Below are 24,157 nucleotides of genomic sequence, written 5' to 3' on the forward strand. Positions count from 1 at the left end.
TAAAGAGTTTTCCAGACAAGAAAAAGCTAAAGGAGTTCATCACCACCGAACCAGTATTACATGAAATGTTAAAGGGAAGAAGAGGAAGAAGAAGAAGAAGAAAAAGCAGCAGAGGAGGAGGAGGAGGAGGGGAGGAGGAGGAAGAAGAGGAGGAGGAGGAGGAGAAAGAGGAAGAAAAGGAAGAGGAGGAGGAGGAGGAGGAAGAGGAAGAAGAAGAAGAAGAGGAGGAGGAGGAGGAGGAAGAAGAAGAAAAGGAAGAGGAGGAGGAGGAGGAGGAGGAGGAGGAAGAAGAAAAGGAAGAGGAGGAGGGGGAGGAGGAGGAGGAGGAAGAAAAGGAAGAGGAGGAGGAGGAGGAAGAAAAGGAAGAGGAGGAGGAGGAGGAAGAAAAGGAAGAGGAGGAGGAGGAGGAAAAAGAAGAAGAAGGGGAGGAGGAGGAGGAGGAAGAAAAGGAGGAGGAGGGGGAGGAGGAGGAGGAAGAAAAGGAAGAGGAGGAGGGGGAGGAGGAGGAGGAAGAAGAAGAAGAAGGAGGAGGAGGAGGAGGAGAAGGAGGAGGAAGAGCAGGAGGAAGAAGAAGAAGAAGAGGAGGAGGAGGAGGAAGAGAAAGAGGAGAGGAGGAGGAGGAAGAAGAAAAGGAGGAAGATGGGGAAGGGGAGGAGGAGGAGGAGGAGGAGGAGGAGGAAAAAAAAAGGATAAAAAATATGGACAATAATGTTTAGAGCAGCTATATTCATAATCACCCAAAACTGGAAAAACCCTAAACTTCCTTTAACTGGTGAATGGAAAATTGTGATAGGTACATCCATATGAAGGAATACTACTCAGCAACAAAAATGAAAGAACTACGTCTTCATGCAACGACATGGTTCAATCTCAGATGCATTATGCTCAGAGAAAGAAGCCAGACTCCAAAGGCTCCATATTGTATGATTCCATTTATATGACAGTCTGAATAAGACAGAACTGTAGGGACAGAAAACAGGTCAGTGGTTTTCAGGGACTTGGAGAAGTACCAGAGAAATTTGGGGGGGTGATGAAATTATTCTATACCTTGACTGGGGTGGTGGTTGTGTGCATAGAGCCATTTCCTAAGAAGGTTGAATTGTACTACATGCAAATTATATCTTAATAAGCCTGGTATATGTGGGGAAAAAATATGAATAAAATGGCAATAAATCGGCCTAGCGTGCAGGAATCCCGGGTTTGATTCCTGGCCAGGGCACACAGGAGAAGCGCCCATCTGCTTCTCCACCCCTCCCCCTCTCCTTCCTCCTTCCTCTCTGTCTCTCTCTTCCCCTCCCGCAGCCAAAGCTCCACTGGAGCAAAGTTTGCCCGGGCGCTGAGGATGGCTCTGTGGCCTCTGCCCAGGCGCTAGAATGGCTCTGATTGCAGCAAGATGGGCAGAGCATCGCCCCCTGGTGGGCATGCCGGGTGGATCCCGGTCGGGCGCATGTGGGAGTCTGTCTGACTGCCTCCCAGTTTCCAGCTTCGGGGGAAGAAAAAAAAAAGGCAATAAATACATACCTATCAACAACTGAATCTAAAAAACAAACAAACAAGCAGAAAAAAAAACAACAAAACCCAGCAGAACAGAAATAGACTCATAGATACAGAGAACATTTTGATGGTTGCCCAATGGGAAGGGGTTAGGAAAGTTGTTGAAAAAGATAAAGGGATTAGGAAGTTGTTGTTACAGAACAGTCGCGGGGACGCAAACTACAGCACAGGATACCCAGTCAATAATGTGGGCACCAGACTCATCAGGATGGTCACGTAGTAAGTTACAGAATGTCTAGTCACTGGGGTGTACACCTGAAACTAAGATAATACTGTATGTCAACTGTAACTGAAAAGTAAAAAAAAAAGAAAAGAAACAAAGGCTGGATCTGGTTCATTGAAGTACTACCGTACAAGTAAGAAACTACTTACCTGTGTGAATTCTGCCACCTGTTGATAAAGGAAATTACAGCCGGGAGGGTATTTATCAGAACGGAGACGCAAACTGCGCTGCCTTGGCAGCCGTCTTTGCCTCTTCGCTGGGGGCTGCCACTCTAACTGCGCTCTAGAGCTGCTGCTGAGAGCCTCACGCGTAGGTGGGTTTTGCTTCTATGCCATTAATTTGAACAGGGCTGAAGGAGAAAATGATTTTTTTTCCCCCCGTGACTCATGCTTGGTTCTGCAGTTATTAAATGAGAGAATGGTATTAATTTCCTTAATATTGCACCTACATCTGTGGTTTTACCCTCCTTTTCCTGTTCCTTACAAGAGAAAGGACAGTGCTTAGAACCAGGGATGGAAAATTTAATTAAATTCTATTAGTGAGGCCAAGGACAGTTGTCAGGTTGTCCTGCCCACGCTGAAGGCATATTTAATAGAGCAAAAAGTAAGTATCTATTTCCTGGAGGATAAAGTAGGGGTGGGGTGGAGGAGACAGAAGGACAAACTATTTTAATTGGTCTCTTTCCTGCACAATAAAATTCATTGCCAAAATGCCCAATCGAAACATTTAAAGGCAAGTTAAAAGAAAATCAATCTACTTACCAGCCGTCACTCCGAAGGTGATAAAGAGATAGTGAACGTTGGCGGCGTAGGCGCTCAATACCCAGCCCAGCGAGTTCACGAGCCCTCCAATGATCGCCGTCCGGCGGCAGCCGCAAGTGTTAATGAACAAGCCGATGAAAGGTCCTGCCACCGAACATGGAAAAGGGAATGGACAAAGAAGAAAGCATTTTATTTTCCTGCTTGCTGAGTAAATCATCATATGAAGTTAAAGATAAAACATTACTAGCACTGTTAAATAAAGCACACCAAAGCCCTGGCCGGTTGGCTCAGTGGTAGAGCGTTGGCCTGGCGTGCAGAAGTCCCGGGTTCGATTCCTGGCCAGGGCACACAGGAGAAGCGCCCATCTGCTTCTCCACCCCTCCCCTTCTCCTTCCTCTCTGTCTCTCTCTTCCCCTCCCGCAGCCAAGGCTCCATTGGAGCAAAGTTGGCCCGGGCGCTGAGGATGGCTCTGTGGCCTCTGCCTCAGGTGCTAGAATGGCTCTAGTTGCAACAGAGCGACGCCCCAGATGGACAGAGCATCGCCCCTGGTGGGCGTGCCGGGTGGATCCCAGTCAGGAGCATGCGGGAGTCTGTCTGCCTCCCCGTTTCCAACTTCAGAAAAATACAAAAATAAATAAATAAATAAAACACACCAAACCAACATTGCTTTATGTGTGTATCTATCCTTTTCTTTTTGCAAGAGAAAATCACCCCAAATTTAATACATGCATATGTATGGGAATCTTGCCTACATGAGAGAGTCAGAGGCTCTACCTGCACATGAGGTCAGAGACAGAAAGGGGGATCAAGGTATGCAAGACATTCTGAGCTCAGGACAAAGTAATAAAACTTGGGGGCTTCCATGGATCAAAATCTCATTGCATTCTATGCAAATAGCTTTTAGGATGTAGAGATGGATTTTAATAATTTCACTGGAGGCCCTGACCTGTTGGCTCAGTGGTAGAGCGTCGGCCTGGTGTGCAGGAGTTCCGGGTTCGATTCCCGGCCAGGGCACACAGGAGGGGCGCCCATCTGCTTCTCCACCCCTCCCCCTCTCCTTCCTCTTGTCTCTTTCTTCCCCTCCCACAGCCGAGGCTCCATTGGAGCAAAGTTGGCCCAGGTGCTGAGGATGGCTCCATGGCCTCTGCCTCAGGCGCTAGAATGGCCCTGGTTGCAACAGAGCAACGCCCCAGATGGGCAGAGCATCGCCCCCTGGTGGGCATGGCGGGTGGATCCCGGTCGGGCACATGCAGGAGTCTGTCTGCCTCCCCGTTTCCAACTTCAGAAAATACAAAAAAAATAATAATAATTATTGTTATTTCACTGGAGAGCCTAAGGCTGTAGGTTTTCAAGAAAGGCAGACCTAAAATAAATATAGTAGACAAATTGGTTCATTCTCTTGGCTACACCAGAAGTCCTAAACTAGTGGTCTAGGGGCTCTGTTCAGCCTATCAATGTGTTTTATTTATCCCAAACAGTGCTTTAAAAATGTTTTGAATCATTTGTCACATTTAAAAACTAAGAATTCAAAAAAAGTTTACTGGCAACACAGAATATCTTCCCACACAGCTCAAATCAGCTGGTGTCATGCAGTAGCTGATCCCTTTAGCTGCATCTCACCCACTCTAGTTTGCCACAGTCGCCACCCTTCCCTTTAGTCTTATATCTGGCCTCTTGCCCTCATTTACGTTACTTGTTTGGTCTCTGTACACATTTCAGTTTCTGACCCCAAACCTAAAGGGAATATAGGAAGGGGGTTCTCAGGACTCACACACTTCAGGAAAGGAACCTGTAGCCTATTTTTATGAGGACACCCAGATATAAACTAAGCTGAAAAGAACTCTTCAGACTGGACCCATCAGGTTACACATTTACGACACCATATGGAGATTCAGGAATACAATGGGTTATGTTACGTAAGATGTCCCAATATTCACAGCAGTACAGTATTGTATGATACACATTCTGATTACTTATTTTACTATGACACTCTAATTTTTGTCAATCCTCTTTTTTTCCTTTCTGATTTTGTGCTAATTTCTGATATCATGAAAGCCTAATGCTTGCCTTGTGATCTATGATTCCATGCCCAAATAGCAATCCAGATTATAGTAAAACAGTATGAGGCTGCACTCAGTGTTCAGTAAGATGGTACATTTCAAACATCATCTTGGTTTTCTTTTTAATCTTTTAGGCCCTGGCCGGTTGGCTCAGCGGTAGAGCGTCGGCCCGGAGTGCAGGAGTCCAGAGTTCAATTCCTGGCCAGGGCACACAGGAGAGGTGCCCATTTGCTTCTCCACCCCTCCCCCTCTCCTTCCTCTCTGTCTCTCTCTTCCCTTCCCGCAGCAAGGCTCCATTGGAGCAAAGATGGCCGGGGCGCTGGGGATGGCTCTGTGGCCTCTGCCTCAGGCGCTAGAATGGCTCTGGATGCAACAGAGCAACACCCCAGAGGGGCAGAACATCGCCCCCTGGTGGGCATGCCGGGTGGATCCCAGTCGGGCGCATGCGGGAGTCTGACTGCCTCCCCATTTCCAGCTTCAGAAAAATGAAAAAAAAAAAAAAGACCAAAAAAACTTGTTGAACTCTAAGGAGCTTCCCCTTTTAGCCCAAATTGAAAAATACCCTATAAAGTTCTAACTATATTCACATGCATATTTGGGTACAAGGTTAGCTAAAATATATATATATATATATATATTTGGTCAAATGGTTTTGAGAGAACTGAATCCTAAAAATTATGAAAGTAAAGACTTATTCATTTAATTAGCCCCGTTGCACTATAGAAAATAATTCAGTAGGTAAACCTCTTATATTTAATATAGTAAGTATATGCTAAATGAATATACTCTTATATGTAGTAGAAAATAAACACATTATACAAATATATAAACTAAGCACATTGATAAACATCTGTGGGAATTATAGGGGACAAGTAAAATTCAGAAATCATAAGTTAAAGATATTTCTTTGATTTTTTTACAAATATTTTTATTTTTTGAAACCCGTGGTCACTTCAGTCCTGAAATCTGGAAAAAAACGGATAGAAAAGAAAAAAATGCATGACTCATGGCTTTGCTGTTAATAGGCCTTTTAGGATATGAAAGGTCAACAGATCACAGTGCAGAAGCATGAACATATTTTCCACATGACAGGAAGGCCCAGAAGCAAGCATTTCTGCGCGCGCATGAAACTTGTATTAAGAAAGCATGTAAGCTGAAACCTATGTACTCTTATTGATCAATGTCACCCTGTTCAAAGTTAATTTTCTAAATAAAATTGAGGGGGGAAAATGCATGTGAGGAAAGAAGGGGGAAATTCCAAGTACAGATATCCGTGTCTGCAGGACTATTACATATCAGAAGGAAAATATGAATTGCTTTACTGATAAGAACATTGGTTGATAATGGTGTCTGGCTTTTTGGCTCCTCGACTTTCACCTCTTTGGCGTGGGAGCTTCTTTTTTTTTTTTTTTTTTTTTTCATTTTTCTGAAGCTGGAAACAGGGAGAGACAGTCAGACAGACTCCCGCATGCGCCCGACCGGGATCCACCCGGCACGCCCACCATGGGGCGGCGCTCTGCCCACCAGGGGGCGATGCTCTGCCCATCCTGGGCGTCGCCATATTGCGACCAGAGCCACTCTAGCGCCTGGGGCAGAGGCCGAGGAGCCATCCCCAGCGCCCGGGCCATCTTTGCTCCAATGGAGCCTTGGCTGCGGGAGGGGAAGAGAGAGACAGAGAGGAAAGCGAGGCGGAGGGGTGGAGAAGCAAATGGGCGCTTCTCCTGTGTGCCCTGGCCGGGAATCGAACCCCGGGTCCTCCGCACGCTAGGCCGACGCTCTACCGCTGAGCCAACCGGCCAGGGCCTGGCGTGGGAGCTTCTTGTCACTTAAGATTTGCCGACGGGCACAGTCTGACCCAGAAGTGCAGAGACTGCCACAGTTACAAACTACAGACACATCAGAAAAAGGAAATCACACCCGAGCTTTCTGACAGTTTCTTGTTTTTGTTTTTTTTAACCACTGTTTACTGATGTTCAGTGGCATCTCCAAGCTTGAAATCTTATTTCAACAAAACGAATAAAAAAAACCCCATGCAGTCTACAGCGAGGGGAGAGAGAAGATGGAGATACCATCCGTTGGCTCTGAGTCCCACTCTTGTAGAGGAATTCGGTGTCTTGGAACGAGATCATACTCCATATCAGACTCTCTCTTCAGAAGACGGAATCTGACTCCCAGCCCATTTGCCACATAGTAAGAGTTCCGTTGTTGCGGGGAGCACCCTGAGGAAGTCGTCATTTCTTGCCCAGCCAGCATCTGGCAGGTTGAAAACAGCTGAGATGAGGGAACAGTCTGAGGTGAGCCTCGACACACAATCCTGGAGGAGATCAGAGTGCTCACTGAACTCCTGGTCTCTTGGAGTAACAACCCCACACAGCGACAAGGCACGAGGACCCTCTAAATCAATGGCTCTCTGTCTTGGCTGAACATTGCTGTCACCTAGGAGCTTTAAGAAAAACACCTCCCTCCCCCTAAAACCTGATGCCTGGTCCTCATCCCATGAGATTCTGCTGTGATGGTCCAAGTGCAGCTTCACCATCACGGTTATTAAAAGTGCCCAGGGTGGTGAACACACAATGCAATATGCAGATGATGTATTATAGAACTGTACACCTGAAACCTATATAATTTTATTAACCAATGTCACCTCAATACATTTTAAAAAGTACCCAGGGGGCTCTGATATGCAGCCAAGATTGACACCCACTACGCTAAATCTACTTAGCAAGTCAGTGACCTTCTGCAGCCCAGAGATTCCCCTCACAACACAGCTGCCACCGAGAACGATTCCGAGAGCCATCACAAAGGCTGCTGTAGATCCAATTAAGGTGTTTTTAAAAATTGGAAACTTCTGTAGGAAACTGGAAAAATCCATGCTAGCAAAGAATAAAAGACAAGAATGAAATTATTGGATTTCCCATATGCAGCTTACTGCCCAAGAGAGAGATGGCTTTCAAGCCGGAGGTAACCCAATTGTGCTTACAATGCTTAGAAAATACAAGTGATTTCTGTTGATTCAGTGCAAACATATTTTCAGTTCTTATTTGACATAGTGGCAGGCAGTGTGGTAGAGTGGACACCACTTTGAAGTCCAATGGACCAGGTTTAAAGCCTGTCCCACACTTACTGGCTATTTAACCTTAGGTAAGTTACTTAATGCCTCTGAGTGTTGCATGTTCTTCTTGTCAGGCGGAGACGACGGCCTAGCCTCCGGTATTGCCGTATGATCAAATGAGATCATGCACATAATATGCACTTGGCATGTAGTCAGTGCTAAATACAGGGGGATGTTCTTGATGGCTTTGGGCTTGGAAAAGCACTCAACACAACTGTAGCCACCCTTGTACCGGGCAACTCAAGATAATGGGCAGCATTTAGGGTCATGATAGATAGAAGAAACGAATTTGAGTTGATATAACTATGAGCCTGGCTGCGTTAGGATTTCTGAGCCCCAGAGCAAAAGAGGTTTTTCAGGTACTCTTCCTGTGGAAAAGGTGGTCTGCAATCTAAAATTCCACTGTCTGGAGTTCAGGGAGTCTGGGCTCTCAAACAGAATTCTGAATACGCTGCCCTGGCCTGGGTAGCCCAGCTGGTTAGCACATTGTCTGGGAACGCCAAGATTGTGGGGCTGATCCCCCAGTCAGGGCACATACAAGAATCAACCAATGATGGCATGAATACGTGGAACAACAAATCAATGTTTCTCTCTTTCCTCTCAAAGATCAATAAAAAAATTAAAAATGGCATCCACAAGTACTTTGTTCTACCCCTTAAAATTTAATTCCTTTTAATTAAAAAAAATTATTTATTGATTTTAGTTAGAGAGGAAGGAACAGAGAGACAAAGAACATTGATCTGTTTCCATTCTTGCCCCGACTGGGGATCAAATGGCAACCTCTGTGTTTCAGGATGATGTTCTAACCAACCGAGCTATCTGGTCAGGGCATAAAGATTTATTTTTTAAAAAGTAAAATAGGCCCTGGCCGGCTGGCTCAGCGGTAGAGCGTCGGCCTGGCGTGTGGCGGACCTGGGTTCGATTCCCGGCCAGGGCACATAGGAGAAGCGTCCATTTGCTTCTCCATCCCCCCTTCCCCTCTGTCTCTCTCTTCCCCTCCAGCAGCCAAGGCTCCATTGGAGCAAAGATGGCCCGGGCGCTGGGGATGGCTCCTTGGTCTCTGCCCCAGGCGCTAGAGTAGCTCTGGTCACAATAGAGCGACGCCCTGGAGGGGCAGAGCATCGCCCCCTGGTGGGCAGAGCTTCGCCCCTGGTGGGCATGCCGGGTGGATCCCGGTCGGGCCTGACTGTCTCTCCCCGTTTCCAGCTTCAGAAAAATACAAAAAGTAAAATAACAACAAAACACATCGGATTTTAAGCATTCTAGAAGAGTTTTCTTTTACTGACCTATTGAAAAGGTAGAATTACATCAAAAACAAAACCAGCACATTCACTGCAACACAACAAACCTACCTGCATTTTTCACAAGACAAATAGTCCTAGTTTTAACAGGGCCAACTCAGGGGTGAAGGAGTCGGTTCATCAATGTTATAGGCAAAAAGAATTTCTCAGCATTTCTCTCACACACATATGGTGCTCTTATTTAAAAACTAAATTAGTATTAATTCCCTTTGATAAAAGTATCCATATCTTGGGGAAATAACACTCTGTCCTGTTTTCTGCCATTAGCACTATCACTGTACTAATGTCATGTGTATTCACCTAAATAGCGCTGACTGAATGCCAGCCACAATCAACAAATCTCTGAGTTGGACTCACGCAATACTCGCTAATGTAGAAATCACTGAAAAGTCACAGACCCCCAGCAAACACACACGGGCTTGTCACACATACATTCCCACAAAACCAGAAAAAGATTTGAGGCCATTTATCTTTCCCTCCAGTATAAAATATATCACAAATACTTTAAATTAAAAAAACACAACTGACAAAAGTATCACTGTTCCTTTCAAGTGGAGCCAGTGAACATTAGGGCACAGTGGTAGATTGTTAAGAGAATTAAATAAAATTAAATGAGATAAAGTCAAGGAAAGCGCCTGGTGTATCATAACTAGTTGTTGACAGTGAAAGTTGTTTAGTTCCCCAAATGAGACACATGAACTAGTATAATAACATAGTACATTTATAACTTCCTGGTTCAGTACCTGCAAATGGAAAAGAATTGGTTTCATAGATTGCTGTGTGGGTAGGGTTAGCCAGAAAATACAAGAATATATTATTATTCCTTTCTGTTAGCTATATCAGTAACCTTTCTAAAAACAGTCTAACAGATTTTCCATTAACACAGGGTCAATATTTTAAATTAATTAGAATACTGAAATAAGATTGTTAGTTGAATTTTATAGTGTTTTCTCTGGAACTTTTATCTTTTAGAAATATTTGTAAGTGTTAGATGAACAGATATTAGTAATGATATAAAACAGTGTTATAACAGTTAAGAAAACAGAGCTTGGGGCAAAAGAGAGTTTTAAGAATGACCAATTTTAAAAATCTCCCAATGTTGCCCTGGCTGGTTGGCTCAGTGGTAGAGTGTCGGCCTGGCATGCAGAAGTCCCGGGTTCGATTCCCGGCCAGGGCACACAGGAGAGGCGCCCATCTGCTTCTCCACCCCTCCCCCTCTCCTTCCTCTCTGTCTCTCTCTTCCCCTCCCGCAGCCAAGGCTCCATTGGAGCAAAGCTGGCCCGGGCGCTGAGGATGGCTCTGTGGCCTCTGCCTCAGGCGCTAGAGTGGCTCTGGTCGCAACAGAGCGATGCCCCAGATGGGCAGAGCATCGCCCCCTGGTGGGCATGCCAGGTGGATCCCAGTCGGGCGCATGTGGGAGGGGACTGTCTGACTGCCTACCTGTTTCCAACTTCAGAAAAAAAAATGCTGAAAAATCCCCCAATGTTTACAATATTCAAATAGTAAAATCCCACGAAAGGACAAATATGATATGATCCCACTTCTCCGAGGTACTTAGAGCAATCAGATTCACAGAGACAGAAAGCAGGGTGCTGGTGGGCAGGGGCCGGGGAAGAAGGCATAGGGACTTAGCTTCTGTTTAATGGGTACAGAGTTTCAATTTGAGAAGATGAAAAAAGTTCTGGAGGGGGACGGTGGCAAAGAATGTGTTCAGTGGCATGGAACCATATACCCCAAAATTGTTAAAATGGTAAACTTTATGTGCTGTATAGTTTATCACAATAAAAAAATAGCAACATCTCCCTGGCCAGTGGCATAGTAGATAGAGCACTGCCCCAGAGCACTGAGGTTGCCGGTTTGAGCCTCGGGTCACCAGCTTGAGCCCAGGACCTCAGGCTCGATTGCAGGGCCACCAATCCCTACATTGCTGGCTCCATCCGAGGCGCCATCTTGACATCCTGAGTTCGCTGGGCACATATGAAAAGCAATCAATGGCACAACTAGGTGGAACAATGAGTTGATGTTTCTCTCTCTCTCTCTCTCTCTCTCTCTCTCACACACACACACACACACACAGAAAAGCAACAACATTAACATTATTGCTTTAACAATATAAAACCAGGGGTCAGGAACCTTTTTGGCTGAGAGAGCCACGAACGCCACATATTTTAAAATGTAATTCCCTGAGAGCCATACAATGACCCATGTACGTTACGCATTATCCAATAAAAACTTGGCGTTGTCCCAGAGGACAGCTGTGATTGGCTGCAGCCACCCGCAACCATGAACATGAGTGGTAAGAAATGAATGGATTGTAATACATAAGAATGTTTTATATTTTTAACGTTATTTTTTTTATTAAAGATTTGTCTGTGAGCCAGATGCAGCCATCAAAAGAGCCACATCTGGCTCGTGAGCCATAGGTTCCCAACCCCTGATATAAAACGTTATTTACAGTGGGGAACTGTCATTTTATCATTACTCAGTCTTACAGCAGGTCACGGGTGAACATACCCACGATCAAGGTGATGCCCATGCTGAGGGAGCTGACCCACGCGGTCAGGCCACGGCTCTGATGGAATTCTTCCAGCCATTCCACGTTGAGGACCCCCAGGGCCATCTGGGAGCCCATGACGAGGATGTGCACAAAGAAAGAAGAAAGGACCATCATCCAAGCCCATCCGCCATCGATGTTTGGGTGGGGTTTGAGTGTCTTCTTATCCTTGGGGTCATCTTCAAAGTCATACCCAATATCTTCATGACTCGTATACATTTTCCAAGATTTTCTGGGGGGGGGGGAAAAAACACACAACAAATCCTTTCATTGAATATCAAAACAAAACAAAATCTTCATCCTCTCTGGATCACTCTGCCTCGTCATAACAAAAGCGGCCTCCTCCTCATCAGAACTTCAGATGGACTTTTGTCATTATGCAGATTTGGGAACATAGGAAATTTGCTAAACTTTAAAATTATCCTGTATGGCCTGACCAGGCGGTGGCACAGTGGATAGAGCGTCGGACTGGGATGCAGAAGGACCCGGGTTCGAGACCCCGAGGTCGCCAGCTTGAGCGTGGGCTCATCTGGTTTGAGCAAGGCTCACCAGCTTGGACCCAAGGTCGCTGGCTTGAGCAAGGGGTTACTCAGTCTGCTGAAGGCCCGCAGTCAAGGCACATATGAGAGGGCAATCAATGAACAACTAAGGTGTCGCAACAAAAAACTGATGATTGATGCTTCTCATCTCTCTCTGTTCCTGTCTGTCAAAACTGATGATTGATGCTTCTCATCTCTCTCCGTTCCTGTCTGTCTGTCCCTATCTATCCCTCTCTCTGACTCTGTAAAAAATAAATAAATAAAATCTTTAAAAAAAAATAAAATAAAATTATCCTGTATGTACAGTATGATGATCCTTATTTTAAACATATGGGAATAGAGAAGGGAGGTGACTTTTCCAAAGTCTCACAGCCAGTAAATAGTGGTCAGACAGGAAACCAACATTTGAAGCCTGACTCCAAAGCTCATACCTGTGTCCCTTACTGAGATGGATATTGACAGGTGATGTGAAAATATCAGGGAAGGAATACACTCTAGGTGGGCAGCCTCCTGGGTACCTTCACCTTGCCCCCCCCCCCATGGAATCTGGTCCACCTTTTGCATATCCAAGAATAGATTAGCCTCAGACGGACTAAGCACCCAGCTCAGAGGAGACTGACGAAGTAGAAGGTCAGTGTATTATCTGACAATGAGAGATACACCTTTCTAATGATAGCCATTTGTGTTTTGCAAAGACACGTCTCTGAAGAGGTTAGGGCAAGAGGAAGGAGGCTGGAGAGAGCAGGGAGGGGGTGGTGTGAAGTCAAGGAGGACTCTGGTTTTTATTTTATTTTTTAGGATAAGAAGTAAGGCTGTGCATAAGAACTGAGGGTATGGAGCAAAAAAAAAAAAAAGAGAGAGACAGAGGGAGAAGGAAAAAGGATGACTAACCCTGGAGGTGGTGGGGCTGGAGAGTTGGTCTTGACCAGGGGGAGCAACCCATCCTCTGAGACTAGAGGAAGCAGAGGGTGGACGGAGATGAGACGGTGAATAGTGGGTAGAAAGTTATACCTGTTGGTCTAATTTCTTTGGTGCAATAGGAAGTTGGGTCATTGGCTGAGAACAAGAAGGATGGTGGTTATGAAGGGGCCTTAACATGGAGGATAATGAAAGAGAATGTTGCTTACTCCACATGAAAATGAGTGTTGGGAAGTTCCAAAGGTGGGCCTGATCCCTGTAGAGCAGCATTGCAGGGACAGGGAGTGGAGCAGCAAGCCCAGAGCATGGAAGCAGTCTGCTCCAGAGGCAGGGAATTCAGTGGGACATCATCAATAGAGAACTTTAAAACAACAACACTCAACTCCAACTTGCTCTGCTATTTTTCTTTTTTTTATTAAGTGAGAGGCGGGGAGGCAGAAAGAAAGATTCCCACATGTGCCCTGACCAGAATCCACTTGGCAAGCCCAAGCTCCCTGTGAGGCGATGCTCTGCCCATCTGGAGCCGCTGCTCCCTTGCTCAGCGACCGAGCTATTTTAGCACCTGAGGCAATGCCATGGTGTCATCCTCAGCGCCATGGGCCAACTTGCTCAAACTGTTGGAGCCATGGCTGCGGGAGAGCAGGAGAGAGAAAGAGAGAGAGAGAGAGAGAGAGAGAGAGAGAGGAGAGGGAGGGGTGGAGAAGCAGGGTCACTTCTCCTGTGTGCCCTGACCAGGAATCACACCTGGGACTTCTACACACCGGGCTGACCACTGAGCCAATTGGCCAGGGCCTGCTCTGCTATTTTATGAGTTCCAAACAGTTGTTTCAATGTTATGGCTATAAGCTTCAAATTAGCATGCTTTTATTACTCATCCTTTCTTTTCTTTAAATTAATATATATATATTGTATATATTTAGATTTTATTGATTTTTAGAGAGAAGAGAGAGAATAAAAGAGAGGGAGAGAGAGAGAGAAAGAGGGGGTGAAAGCAGAAAGCATTAACTCATAACAGCTGCTTCCTATATGTGCCTTGACCAGGCAAGCACAGGGTTTCCAACCTGCGACCTCAGCATTCCAAGTAGATGTTTTATCCACTGCGCCACCACAGGTCAGGCTACTCATTCTTTCTTAAACATTGTATTCTACATAAAAGTTATTTCAGGGAACTGCTGGTTATGCATTTGACCCCTGGCCCAGGTGTGGTCCAGCTATACACACTTGTTTTGAGAGTAAGTTCCCAGGATTTCAGAATAGCGGGAGCTCACCTCGGCCCAGTCCGCGTCTGCAGTCCCTGCATTGCCACCTGCCACTGCCTGTAGCAGGACATCTGAGTGAACAGTAACAAGCAGTTACTATGGAGACAAAGACCAGCACTCGCATCACCTCACACTTCTGCCGCTCTATGTGCCCACCTGGAGATTGTATTTTTGTTTAAAATTTAAAATAGCAAAACAGAGCGCAAGAGTGCGGAGTGACAAACTTTAACTTGGAACGTGAAATTTGGATCACTGCATGAAATGTTTCACTCAAATTGAATGCTGTCTTTAAAGTTTAAATCTATTCCTTTCCCCCCAATTAATTAACTTAAAACAGAAGAACAAAGACAATCATGAATATCACTGACCACGTTATATGATCATTACTGAAAAATCATTTTGCGGCAATGGAGGAAGGTGGTGTAAAGAAATGATCTCAAATACACCGGGAACACCTCCACCAGGGGGATGGGTCCCAGCCGTGTTCTGGTGTGGGCGGGGAGGACAGAGCAGCCTTTGGGGAACTGCGCCCTGCCCACAGCCTCTCTCTCTCTGCATGCCCCAGAGCTAGGAATCGTTTTTACTTTTTGAAGGTTACGTGGCCTGCAAAACCTGAAATTCTTCATCTCTGACCCTTTACGGGGAACGTCTGCTGAGTCTGTGGGGAAGACATGAGTGCCAGGGAACCAGCGATGCCTGTAGAACACCTAACTTAATGGATCTGGCTTGGGGCTCATCGTGATTTTTCCCGTCTCTCAGACCTCGCTCTTGTTATTATTTTTATCTTTCCCGTGATTCTGTTTCCTAAAGGGTGGTCCAGTTCTCCAGGGCGGTACTTTCGGTCCACAGTGCTGCTCTCTGCCCAGCTCCTTTTCCCCTTTCCAGTCACCCAGGCTGCTGGACAGGGGCACCCGCTGCCCTCCCGTGTAATTTCCCCGCCCTGGTCAAGTTAGCTTGAGGATCAAATCCGCCCCCTTCCTCCGGGTCTGGTCGCCCAGGGCTGGTCCTGTGCTCTGGCTGCGGCCTGGTTCTTTCTCCCTCTGTGCACCTGCGCCACCCCCCAACCCCAGCCCCCTGCCACCACCAGTCCCTCTTCCTGACCCTCAACCGCGGCACTTTGCTGCCCAGCCCTGTGAAGCGCAGCATGCAGCGCCCTACTCTTGGAACGGCTTCTTCTAAGCTTTTGTGTGTGACCTTCTCTTCTTCCCTGTTTCGGGAACACGCTGCTCTCCTTCTAACCTGGTCCTCTTCTGCTCATCCTTCAAAATCCAACTAAATTATAATAGTGAGCCTTGAAATAGTAGGAAAAAATCCCCTGCAAACATATCAGATGGCCAACATTAGATAGAGTGGGTTGAATAAATCAGTCACGGTATAGCTATGCAATGCAAATCCACCATCAAAACATCAAATCGCACCTAACTCCGAAGTCATGGAAAGTGCGAATCACATGTGGGAGTTACAAAATGAGACACACACATATCATGATCCCCTTGTTGTTGTTAAAAAGATAAGTATCCATAGGAATAAAGACTAGAGTGAAACAAAGAGGAATGTTGATGGACGACCTTATCTTATGGATGATGGTTTTACAAGTAATCTTTGCTCCTTTTTATCTACCGCATTGGTAAAAAAAAAAAAAAAAAAAAAAAAAAATCTAAATAAACATGTTAACTTTATTAGAAATTAAAGATTCTTTTATCTTTTAAACACCGGCTAGATCAGCCTCTTGCCTCCAAAGGATTAGTGGCTAAATTGTAAAAGATGGGAAACACAAGGAAGACAATTCATCCAAGAGCCACTTTTCTCGGGAAATCCAGTGTTGGGCTCCAGGCCTGTGCCTTTGTCTGCACCACCCGCCTCTCCCCCAAGGACAGAATAGCTGGCTTAGGGGTAGAAAGGGAGGCGGCAGCCCTTTCTCTCCAAAGCTCACAGCTCGAAAAACACGGCACCATCTAAAGGGCCGGGGAGGATGAACCCAGAAAGGGTTCCCAGGGTGTCTGGCGGTTGTCCTCCCTCAGTCTCTGCTAGCTGTTTGCAGAATCCTAGGCAACTAGAAACAGCAGCTTGTGGGAGGGTGTGACTGGCCTCTAGAAGTCATAACATCATTTACAATCAGTGGGGACAGTGCTCAGCTCTGTTTCATAAGCTAAAACAACACAACTTGACCTTTTCCTACAGCCCATCTACACCTAAGAAAGACTTTGAAATAAAAATACAGAAGTTGCCTGACCTTTGGTGGTGCAGTGGATAAAGCATTGGCCTAGAATGCTGAGGTCGCCAGTTCAAAACCCCCAGGCTTGCCTGGTCAAGGCACATATGAAAGTTGATGCTTCCTACTCCTCCTCCTGTTCTATCTCTTTCATCTCTCTCTCTCCTCTCTGTTTCTCTAATAAAGATGAATAAATAAAAAATATCTTTAAAAAAATACAGAAGTCATTTTTTGCAACCCATGGGTTGAAATAGTAAGCATTTTTCTAAGCAATGTTAAGAACTTCCTAGTCTTACTGAATTATTTATTTTATAAGTGAAGAGATGCAGTTGCTATTGAACTGCTCTTGACATTTCCCATTTATTTGGTCATAAATAAAGCACGTTGAATAGCATTTCATGGACCAGTTTCTCCAGAGGCACAGCCGTGCCTGTAGACTATTGTGTCAGACAGAAAACACTGCTGGGAGTGGGGGTAAGGACGGGTAAACGAAATTCTGTCAGGTCCTCAGGAGGTCCCTGAAGGTCTACCAGGGTCATCTGCGATTTGCACCTAAATCTCTCTAAAAGTAATTCCTGTCTTGACGAATCACAGTTAACTTATTGTCCAATCCGGTTCACTAAAAAACAAAAGTCAGCAGAAGAATAAATATCTATCTGCTCCACCCCAAGTCTGCTTACATAGCATGTTAGCATGTCTATACTTATGACGTAGAAAAGGACGGTTTGTGTATTATGAGCCTCCCATGCACCTGGACAGAGAACCGGACCTAGGAGAGGGTTCTGGAACGCCAGACCCCAGGCTCCAAGGCTTCTCCGTAGGGATTTCAAGCCCTCCCCCTTCCATGTCTGACGCACATCTAACCTGACAACATGCATGTGGCACACCGGGGCAAATGGAGGCAGTGGGTGTGGGGCTTCCGCTAAGAGACAGCACGGACGTTACCTATTCTAGGCTCGCTGATTGGAAGCTCCGCGTACAACATTTGGCCTCATGCTGAGGAAGCTGAAGGAAGGAATGGAAAGATGGAGGAACCAATAGTCAACTTTCCATTCTCCCCAGATGTGAGTTCACCGAACAGGGAAAAGAAATCCTAAAAGGGGAAATTAAGTAACACACACTGGCTACAAATGGAGGTCAGAGTCTCCTGGAGTGTCTCGGAGATGAAAACGGAATTAAATTTCCACAGCTCTGTTGCTGGGGTAGTTTCCTAAGCAGGTTGTTCACTTTTAAGTTGGCTACTGTGATTATGTGAGCATGCGGTGAGCTCATTATAAACAAGAAGGAAAGAGAAAAGCGCCAAGTTGAAACTAAATGACAACTCTGCTCCAAAGGTGGACAGACCATGTTGGTAGCGGGTTCTTCATTTAGATTCAAACGTATGTATGTGGTGGGTCTACCTTGAACTTGGCTCTGTAGAAACTTGGCCTCTAGACCTGGTCACCTAGGAGCTGTTGGGCCTTTAGAGGGCGCACTTGAGGCCAAGGGGCTGAAGAGCCTGGTGCTGAGCTCGCCTTCAATGAGTCAGGCAGGGACTGCTGCGCTAGGTGGCTTCTCCACAACAATCCTGTCCAGTTGGTATTCAAGTCCCATTTCCCAGATAGGGAAACTGAGGCTATATGTCAAAATGGGGGCAATGAAGTTTAGAGAGGTCGAACTAAACTAGCAGGTAGTGGAGCCCAAATAGGAACCCAGGCCTGCCGGATTCCAAAGCTTATTTCACACTCCCTTCCCTCTCTTCCCTCTCTCTCTACCCACTCCCTGCCCCAATCTCTCTCACACACTGAACCACAAAGAACCTAGAGACGGCGCGCGGGGGTGGGGTGGGGGGATCTTTCTAATCCCCAATAATAATCCTCACTCATCCTTGCTAATGAGCCTGAATCAACTTTTCCGCGGAAAGAAAAAGGCTTAGATGGTAAGCAGCAGAGTTGAGCTCCTAAAACAGCTCCGATGTCTTGGGCGGCGTTTGGCCCCGAAATGGCCGTCCCTGGCACCTCGCCCCATTTAGTCCCCCCTTTCTTCCCTAGGAGCCCTGATCAGAACCGTTATGAGGTTGACGGACCAGCATCTGCACGCTCTGAGCGCCCTCCCGCGGCCCCCGCCGCCCCTCCCGGGTCCTCCGTTCTTCCCCCTCCGGGGTGTCCCGAGGTCCCCCTACCCCCATCCCCGGGCACCGGGCGTCCCCAGGCGCTCTCAGAACCCGCCAGCTTCGCGGGGAAGCGGGGCGGATCGCAGTCACCGCAGCCTGGGCGGGAGGCGTCCCGCGCCCCTGAATGTCCCCGAGCCTCAGCCCCGGGTCTCCACTCTTCGCCACATGACTGGTGGTTCGAGTCCCAAAGTGAAGCTTTGTGAGAAGACGGGAAGCGCGGCCAGGTGCTGGGCAGAGCGCGCTTCCAGGGCCGGGCGGGGGTCCGGGGGTCCGGGAGTCCGGGCGGGAGTCCGGACGGCCCCAGAGCACTCGCGCGGGGCCCTGGCCGCGGGGGAGCGAGGCGCGCATCCTCACGCTCCGCCCTGGACTGTGGTTCCCCCGCCCGCCCCGAGGTGGCCTCGCCCGCAGCTCGGGAGCCCCCCGACGGGCGGCCTGGGCGCTATCACCGCGCCCCGGAGCAGCCCTGCCCTCGACCGCCGGGCAGCCTTTCCCAACCCTGCCCTGGGCCTGCGCCGCCCCTTCCCGAGGGTCCCTGGGGCGCAGCGGCCACTCACAGTCCCCAACTCCAAGATGCCCCAAATCCGCTCCATTTCGCGGGCCCGCGGCGCCGCGCGGCCTCGGTATACTCACCGCCCAGGGCGCGCGGGGCTGCGGCCTCACTGGGCGCCCAGCCAGGATCCCCGAACTTGCTGTTTTCCTCGGAGCCCCCTAAGCGGCTGGGCGTAGAGATTTCTTGCAATGTCGCCGATCATCCTGGATTTGCGGGTGCCTCCGGCTCGGCGCTCCGCCCGGCTCCGCGCGCTCGGTGCGGGGCTCCCGGTTCCTCTGTCGCTTGATACCGGGCCAGGTGAGCGTCGGATGGAGCTTTGAGCTCGAGACCTCAGTCCGTGTGTCTTTAAAAAGGGTCCATCTGGAGGTGGCCGGAACCTAACCTGAGCTCCCTTCCAATCAGTGCAATTTCAAATCTCCTGTCTCGTTCATTCCTGTACCGGCTAATTCTGGTTTGGCAGAAAAAAATTGCAGTCACCTCACGTGCACACTCTTGTGGCCGGTCGTAGTTTATAGCTCGGCTGCGGTTCGCTAATGCTCTGCACATTTTTATAACTGGAGGCGACGGCCTGAAACCGAACCCAAGATGCAGGTGAGAACAGGAGTATCTTCCATTTCTCTGAAATAGGAGGCACGTGATGAAAAAGACCCTCACCCAACTCTGGACCACAAAATATGGCAGTTTGTAGATGGAAGCAGAGAGCCTGATGGGCAGCATTCTTGGTGAAAGAGGCCTGAAAATCCCCTATCCTTTGTCCCGTGCTGGGCCCCACACTCCCTTCTTTCCTCCAGCATCTGTTTGTCCTTCCTTACCTACCTTCTTGGACACCAGGCATAAATTTCATTTCCGTGTGTGACTCCCCTGTTTCCAACACAATGTATTGTCCATGGAAAGGTTTCAATATTGAAGTGACTGTGTGAATAAAGGAAACCAGGGCTATTTTACTTCCCCGCAAGGATTTTTGTACTGTAGTAGTTTCCTCTTGCTGCTGTAATAAATGCTCATAATTAGCAGTTTAAAACAACACACACTTCTTATCTTACAGTTAAGGAGGTCAGATGTGTGAAATGGGTTCTACCTGGCTAACCTTGAGGGGTTGGCAGGGTTGTATCCCTTCCGGCAGCTCAAGGCGAGAGCCACCAGCTTCCAGAGTGTACCCATATTCCTTGGCCCACGGCCACTTCCTCTGTCTTCAAAGCCAGAAACATGTCATCACTGTGTGCCTTTCTCCTATAGTCATTCTACCTTCTGTCTTTCCTATTTTCCTCTTGCCTTTTAAAGGCTCTTGGGATTACACTGGGCCTACTCAATGGTAATTGGGTTATTGGATAATCCAAATAATCTCCCTGGTTTAAGGTCAGCTGATTAGCAATCTTAATTCTACCTGTGACCTTAATTCCCTCTTTGCCACATAAGGTAACATACTACAGCGTACAAGGATTAGGATGTGGACATCTTTGAGGGACTGTTACTCTGTCCACCACATATTTTCTTCTTTCTTCCTTTCTTGTTTTATTTTATTTTATTGCAAAGAAGAATATTCACATATATTTCACATTACCATTCCTTATTTCAAATCTTGATTAAAAAATAATTGAGGCCCTGGCCAGTGGCTCGATTTGCACCCACAAATTCAGGATGATAGGCAACATTGCAACAAATCTCTATGCCCTGGCCAGTGGATAGAGTGTTGGCTCTGTGTACAAATGTCTCATGTTTGATCTCCAGTCAGGGCACACAAGAGAAGCAACCATCTCCTTCTCCCCATCTCCGTCTCCCTCTTCTCTCCCTCTTCCCCTCCCATACCCAGTGGCTTGATTGGTTTGAGTGTGGCTCTGAGTGCTGAGGATAGCTCCTTTGGAGCAAATCAGCCTCAGGCACTAAAAATAGGTTGATACTTGAGCATTGGCCCAAGATGGGGTTACGTGGTGGGTCTTGGTCAGGGCACGTGTGGGAGCCTGCCTCACTATCTCCCCTCCTCTTACCCAAAGGGAAAAAAAAAAAATTGAGAACATTGTGAAAAAGTGTTGCTAAGTAAGGACATTTTGGTGAGGCACTGGGCTTATGGGGCCAAATGTTTTAGTTTTGTTCATCAGAACATGAGCAGTTGCCTGACCTGTGGTGGCGCAGTGGATAAAGCATCGACCTGGAAATGCTGAGGTCGACGGTTCGAAACCCTGGGCTTGCCTGGTCAAGGCACATATGGGAGTTGATGCTTCCAGCTCTTCCCCCTTCTCTCTCTCTGTCTCTCTCTCTCTCCTCTCTAAAAAATGAATAAAGAAAAAAAGAAAAAAAAAAAAAGAACATGAGCAGTTGAGTGGTTAGTATTCCCTTGGGCATCCTTAGAGTTTAACTCATTTCAGCCAGGCTTTTTTTTTTTTTTTAATTAATTTATTTATTTATTCATTTTTAGAGAGGACAGAGAGAGGGAGAGAGAGAGACAGAGAGAGAGAGAAGGGGGGAGGAGCTGGAAGCATCAACTCCTGTATGTGCCATGACCAGGCAAGCCCAGGGTTTCGGGCCGGCGACCTCAGCATTTCCAGGTCGACGTTTTATCCACTGCGCCACCACAGGTCAGGCCTCAGTCAGGTTTTTGACAGCAAGTCAAGATTGGGGTTCTTGGCAAATACCTCAAGTTCAGATGATTCATTTTGTTTAAAAAGAGGTCTGTAAATCTTTAAAGTCTGGTGTTTTTTTTTTCCTTCTTGGATACCTAATAGATACCTTGAGGCATAATTGCTATAGTATGAACTGTACATATTTAAATGTACAATTTGTTGAGTGTTAGTGGAAGTCTGTGGAACCGTCACCTCAAATAACTTCAGAATTCTCTTGTGCCCTTTGTAACCCAGTCCTGGCCACACCGCTGTGCCCACAGGCAACCTTTCCTCTGCTGTCTGCAAAGCTTCTACTCCAGGTGGTTTGTACTTCACATCTAAAACGCCCATACAAGGCCTTTCTACCTCGCCCCCACAGCTGCACCGAGGTACAACTGACAAATGAAATTATATATATTTGATGTCTACAACGTGATGATTTGATACACATAGACACTGTGAAATGGCGACCATAATCAAGTTAATTAACACATTCATCACTTAATATGGTTACCTTTTATTTGTGGTAAAAATGCTTATGATCTACTCTCTTAACAGATTTCAATACAGTAGTGGTTTTTAACACTTATACTTTTGGGGACTGGTGAACTAGAATTATTTCTGTTACTGCTAAGGTGGAATTCATCATGAACGTAAGTGAATTTGACTAAGATCGCTCGGTCTGTAATCTTCATACAACATCAGGGTGGTTAACTCTTTTGCAGACCAGCATGAAATTTCTGGCAGACCGGTCCATGGGCAGGTGGTTGAAAAGCACTGTAATACAGGTTTGTTAACTAAAGTCACCACACTGTACATTAGATCCCCAGAACTTGTAACTGAAAGTTCATACCCTTTGACCCACGTCTCCCTTCCCCATCTCCCAGCTCCTGGCAACCACCATTTTACTCTGTTTCTATGAGCTTGACTTTTATTTTTAGATTCTACAAAGTGAGATCATTCCGTATTTGTCTTCCCCTATCCAACTCATTTCACTTAATGTTTTACAATTTCATCCATGTTGTCATAAAGGCAAAATCTTCTTTTTTTTTGGCTGAATAATATTTCATTGTATACATATACCACATTTTCTGTAGCGACTGATTTATTGACATTTAGTTGTTTCCATATCTTGACTTTCTAAATAATGCTGCAATGAATATGGGGGTATAGATATATATATGTTCGAGACCCTGATTTTTGTTTTCTGTTGAAGGCTGTTCTGATAAACCATTTGTTCCATCTGTGCTACAACACAGATGAGTCTTGAAAAGATGATAAGTAGAAGAGGTCAGTCACAGAAGACCACATAGTGCATGACTCCGTTTATAGAAATGTCCAGAACAGGCACATCTATAGAGACAGAGTAGATTGGTAGTTGCCTAGGGCTGCGGATGTTGGGCAGAAATGAAAGAGGGGCAATGTTAATAGGTACAGGGCTTGTATGGATGATGGAAATTCTGTAACAGTGATTTTGGTGGTGGGCTGTGCAAGTCTGTGAATATCCCCAAAACTATTGAATTGCAAAAAAACCCAAAAACTAAATTAAAAAATCTCCCCCAAACTGACTGGAGTGTACCGTATATGAACCAGCCCTGAGAATGGGTTATGATCTAAGTAAGCATAATGCTGAATCCACCTCTATGTACCTGAAGTCCAAGATATAGTTAATATCTTCCTTAGCCCCATCTTAAGCAATAACATCCATACAATTGTGGTGTTCCAGCTATACATTTGTCTAATGCATATAAATAGAAAAGCCTACTTATTTTTTAAAAAATATTTATTTTATTGATTTTAGAGAGAGGAAGGGAGAGAATGAGAGAGAGAGACAGAATCATCCATCTGTTCCCATATGTGCCCTGACCAGGGATCGAACCGGCAACCTCTGGGCTTCAGGATGATAAGAGCCTACCTATTTTAAAATGTGTCAGCTCATCTCCTGCTTTGTGGCACCTGCAACCTTCCCATTTGTCTTGTTGCCCACACATACCTGTCTGACGGGCAGGCTGCAACAGAGCTCTCGTGTTTTCCTCATATCTGGGGCATGAGATCTCATGAGAAAGCATTTTGCTTTTCCAGAGGGCATGAGAGAAATCTCAAGAGCTTCAGATTTGAATTTTCCTCCTGGTCTAGGACCTCCTCAGACTTTACCTCCAAGTATGAACAAAACTTCTCCTGCCTCTTCGTAGTTTCTAGCCTACATTGACCATAAACTTAAAATCAAAGAACAGCTCCAGGTGCACAGATACATAGCAAACTCAGAGTCATGTCTCTGTCTTTCCATTAGTCTCCCAAGTTTTTTACATTTTTCTTTCTGATAAAAATTACCAACGTCCTCATGTAGTAGTAGCATATGATTTCA

General features: G+C 46.4%; 1 protein-coding gene across 3 annotated transcripts in view; it reads right to left on the minus strand.

The window, feature by feature from the left end:
• SLC16A14 (solute carrier family 16 member 14) overlaps positions 1 to 19,656 on the minus strand; it is a 44,361-nt gene extending 24,705 nt beyond the window's left edge. Inside the window, exons 1-4 of one of the 3 annotated variants that reach the window (XM_066345295.1) lie at positions 19,276 to 19,656; positions 14,291 to 14,352; positions 11,526 to 11,797; positions 2,539 to 2,682 (exon numbers count right to left, since the gene is read on the minus strand). In XM_066345295.1, the coding sequence (XP_066201392.1) occupies positions 2,539 to 2,682; positions 11,526 to 11,797; positions 14,291 to 14,352 (478 nt within the window). In that variant the 5' untranslated portion in view covers positions 19,276 to 19,656. The remainder of the gene's footprint in view (positions 1 to 2,538; positions 2,683 to 11,525; positions 11,798 to 14,290; positions 14,353 to 19,275) is intronic. The other 2 variants (XM_066345296.1, XM_066345297.1) reach the window with 2 other exon arrangements.
• Between the last annotated feature and the right edge of the window lie 4,501 nt (positions 19,657 to 24,157).

The sequence above is a fragment of the Saccopteryx leptura genome, chromosome 7, assembly GCF_036850995.1.
Source record: "Saccopteryx leptura isolate mSacLep1 chromosome 7, mSacLep1_pri_phased_curated, whole genome shotgun sequence".
Taxonomy (NCBI): Eukaryota; Metazoa; Chordata; class Mammalia; order Chiroptera; family Emballonuridae; genus Saccopteryx; species Saccopteryx leptura.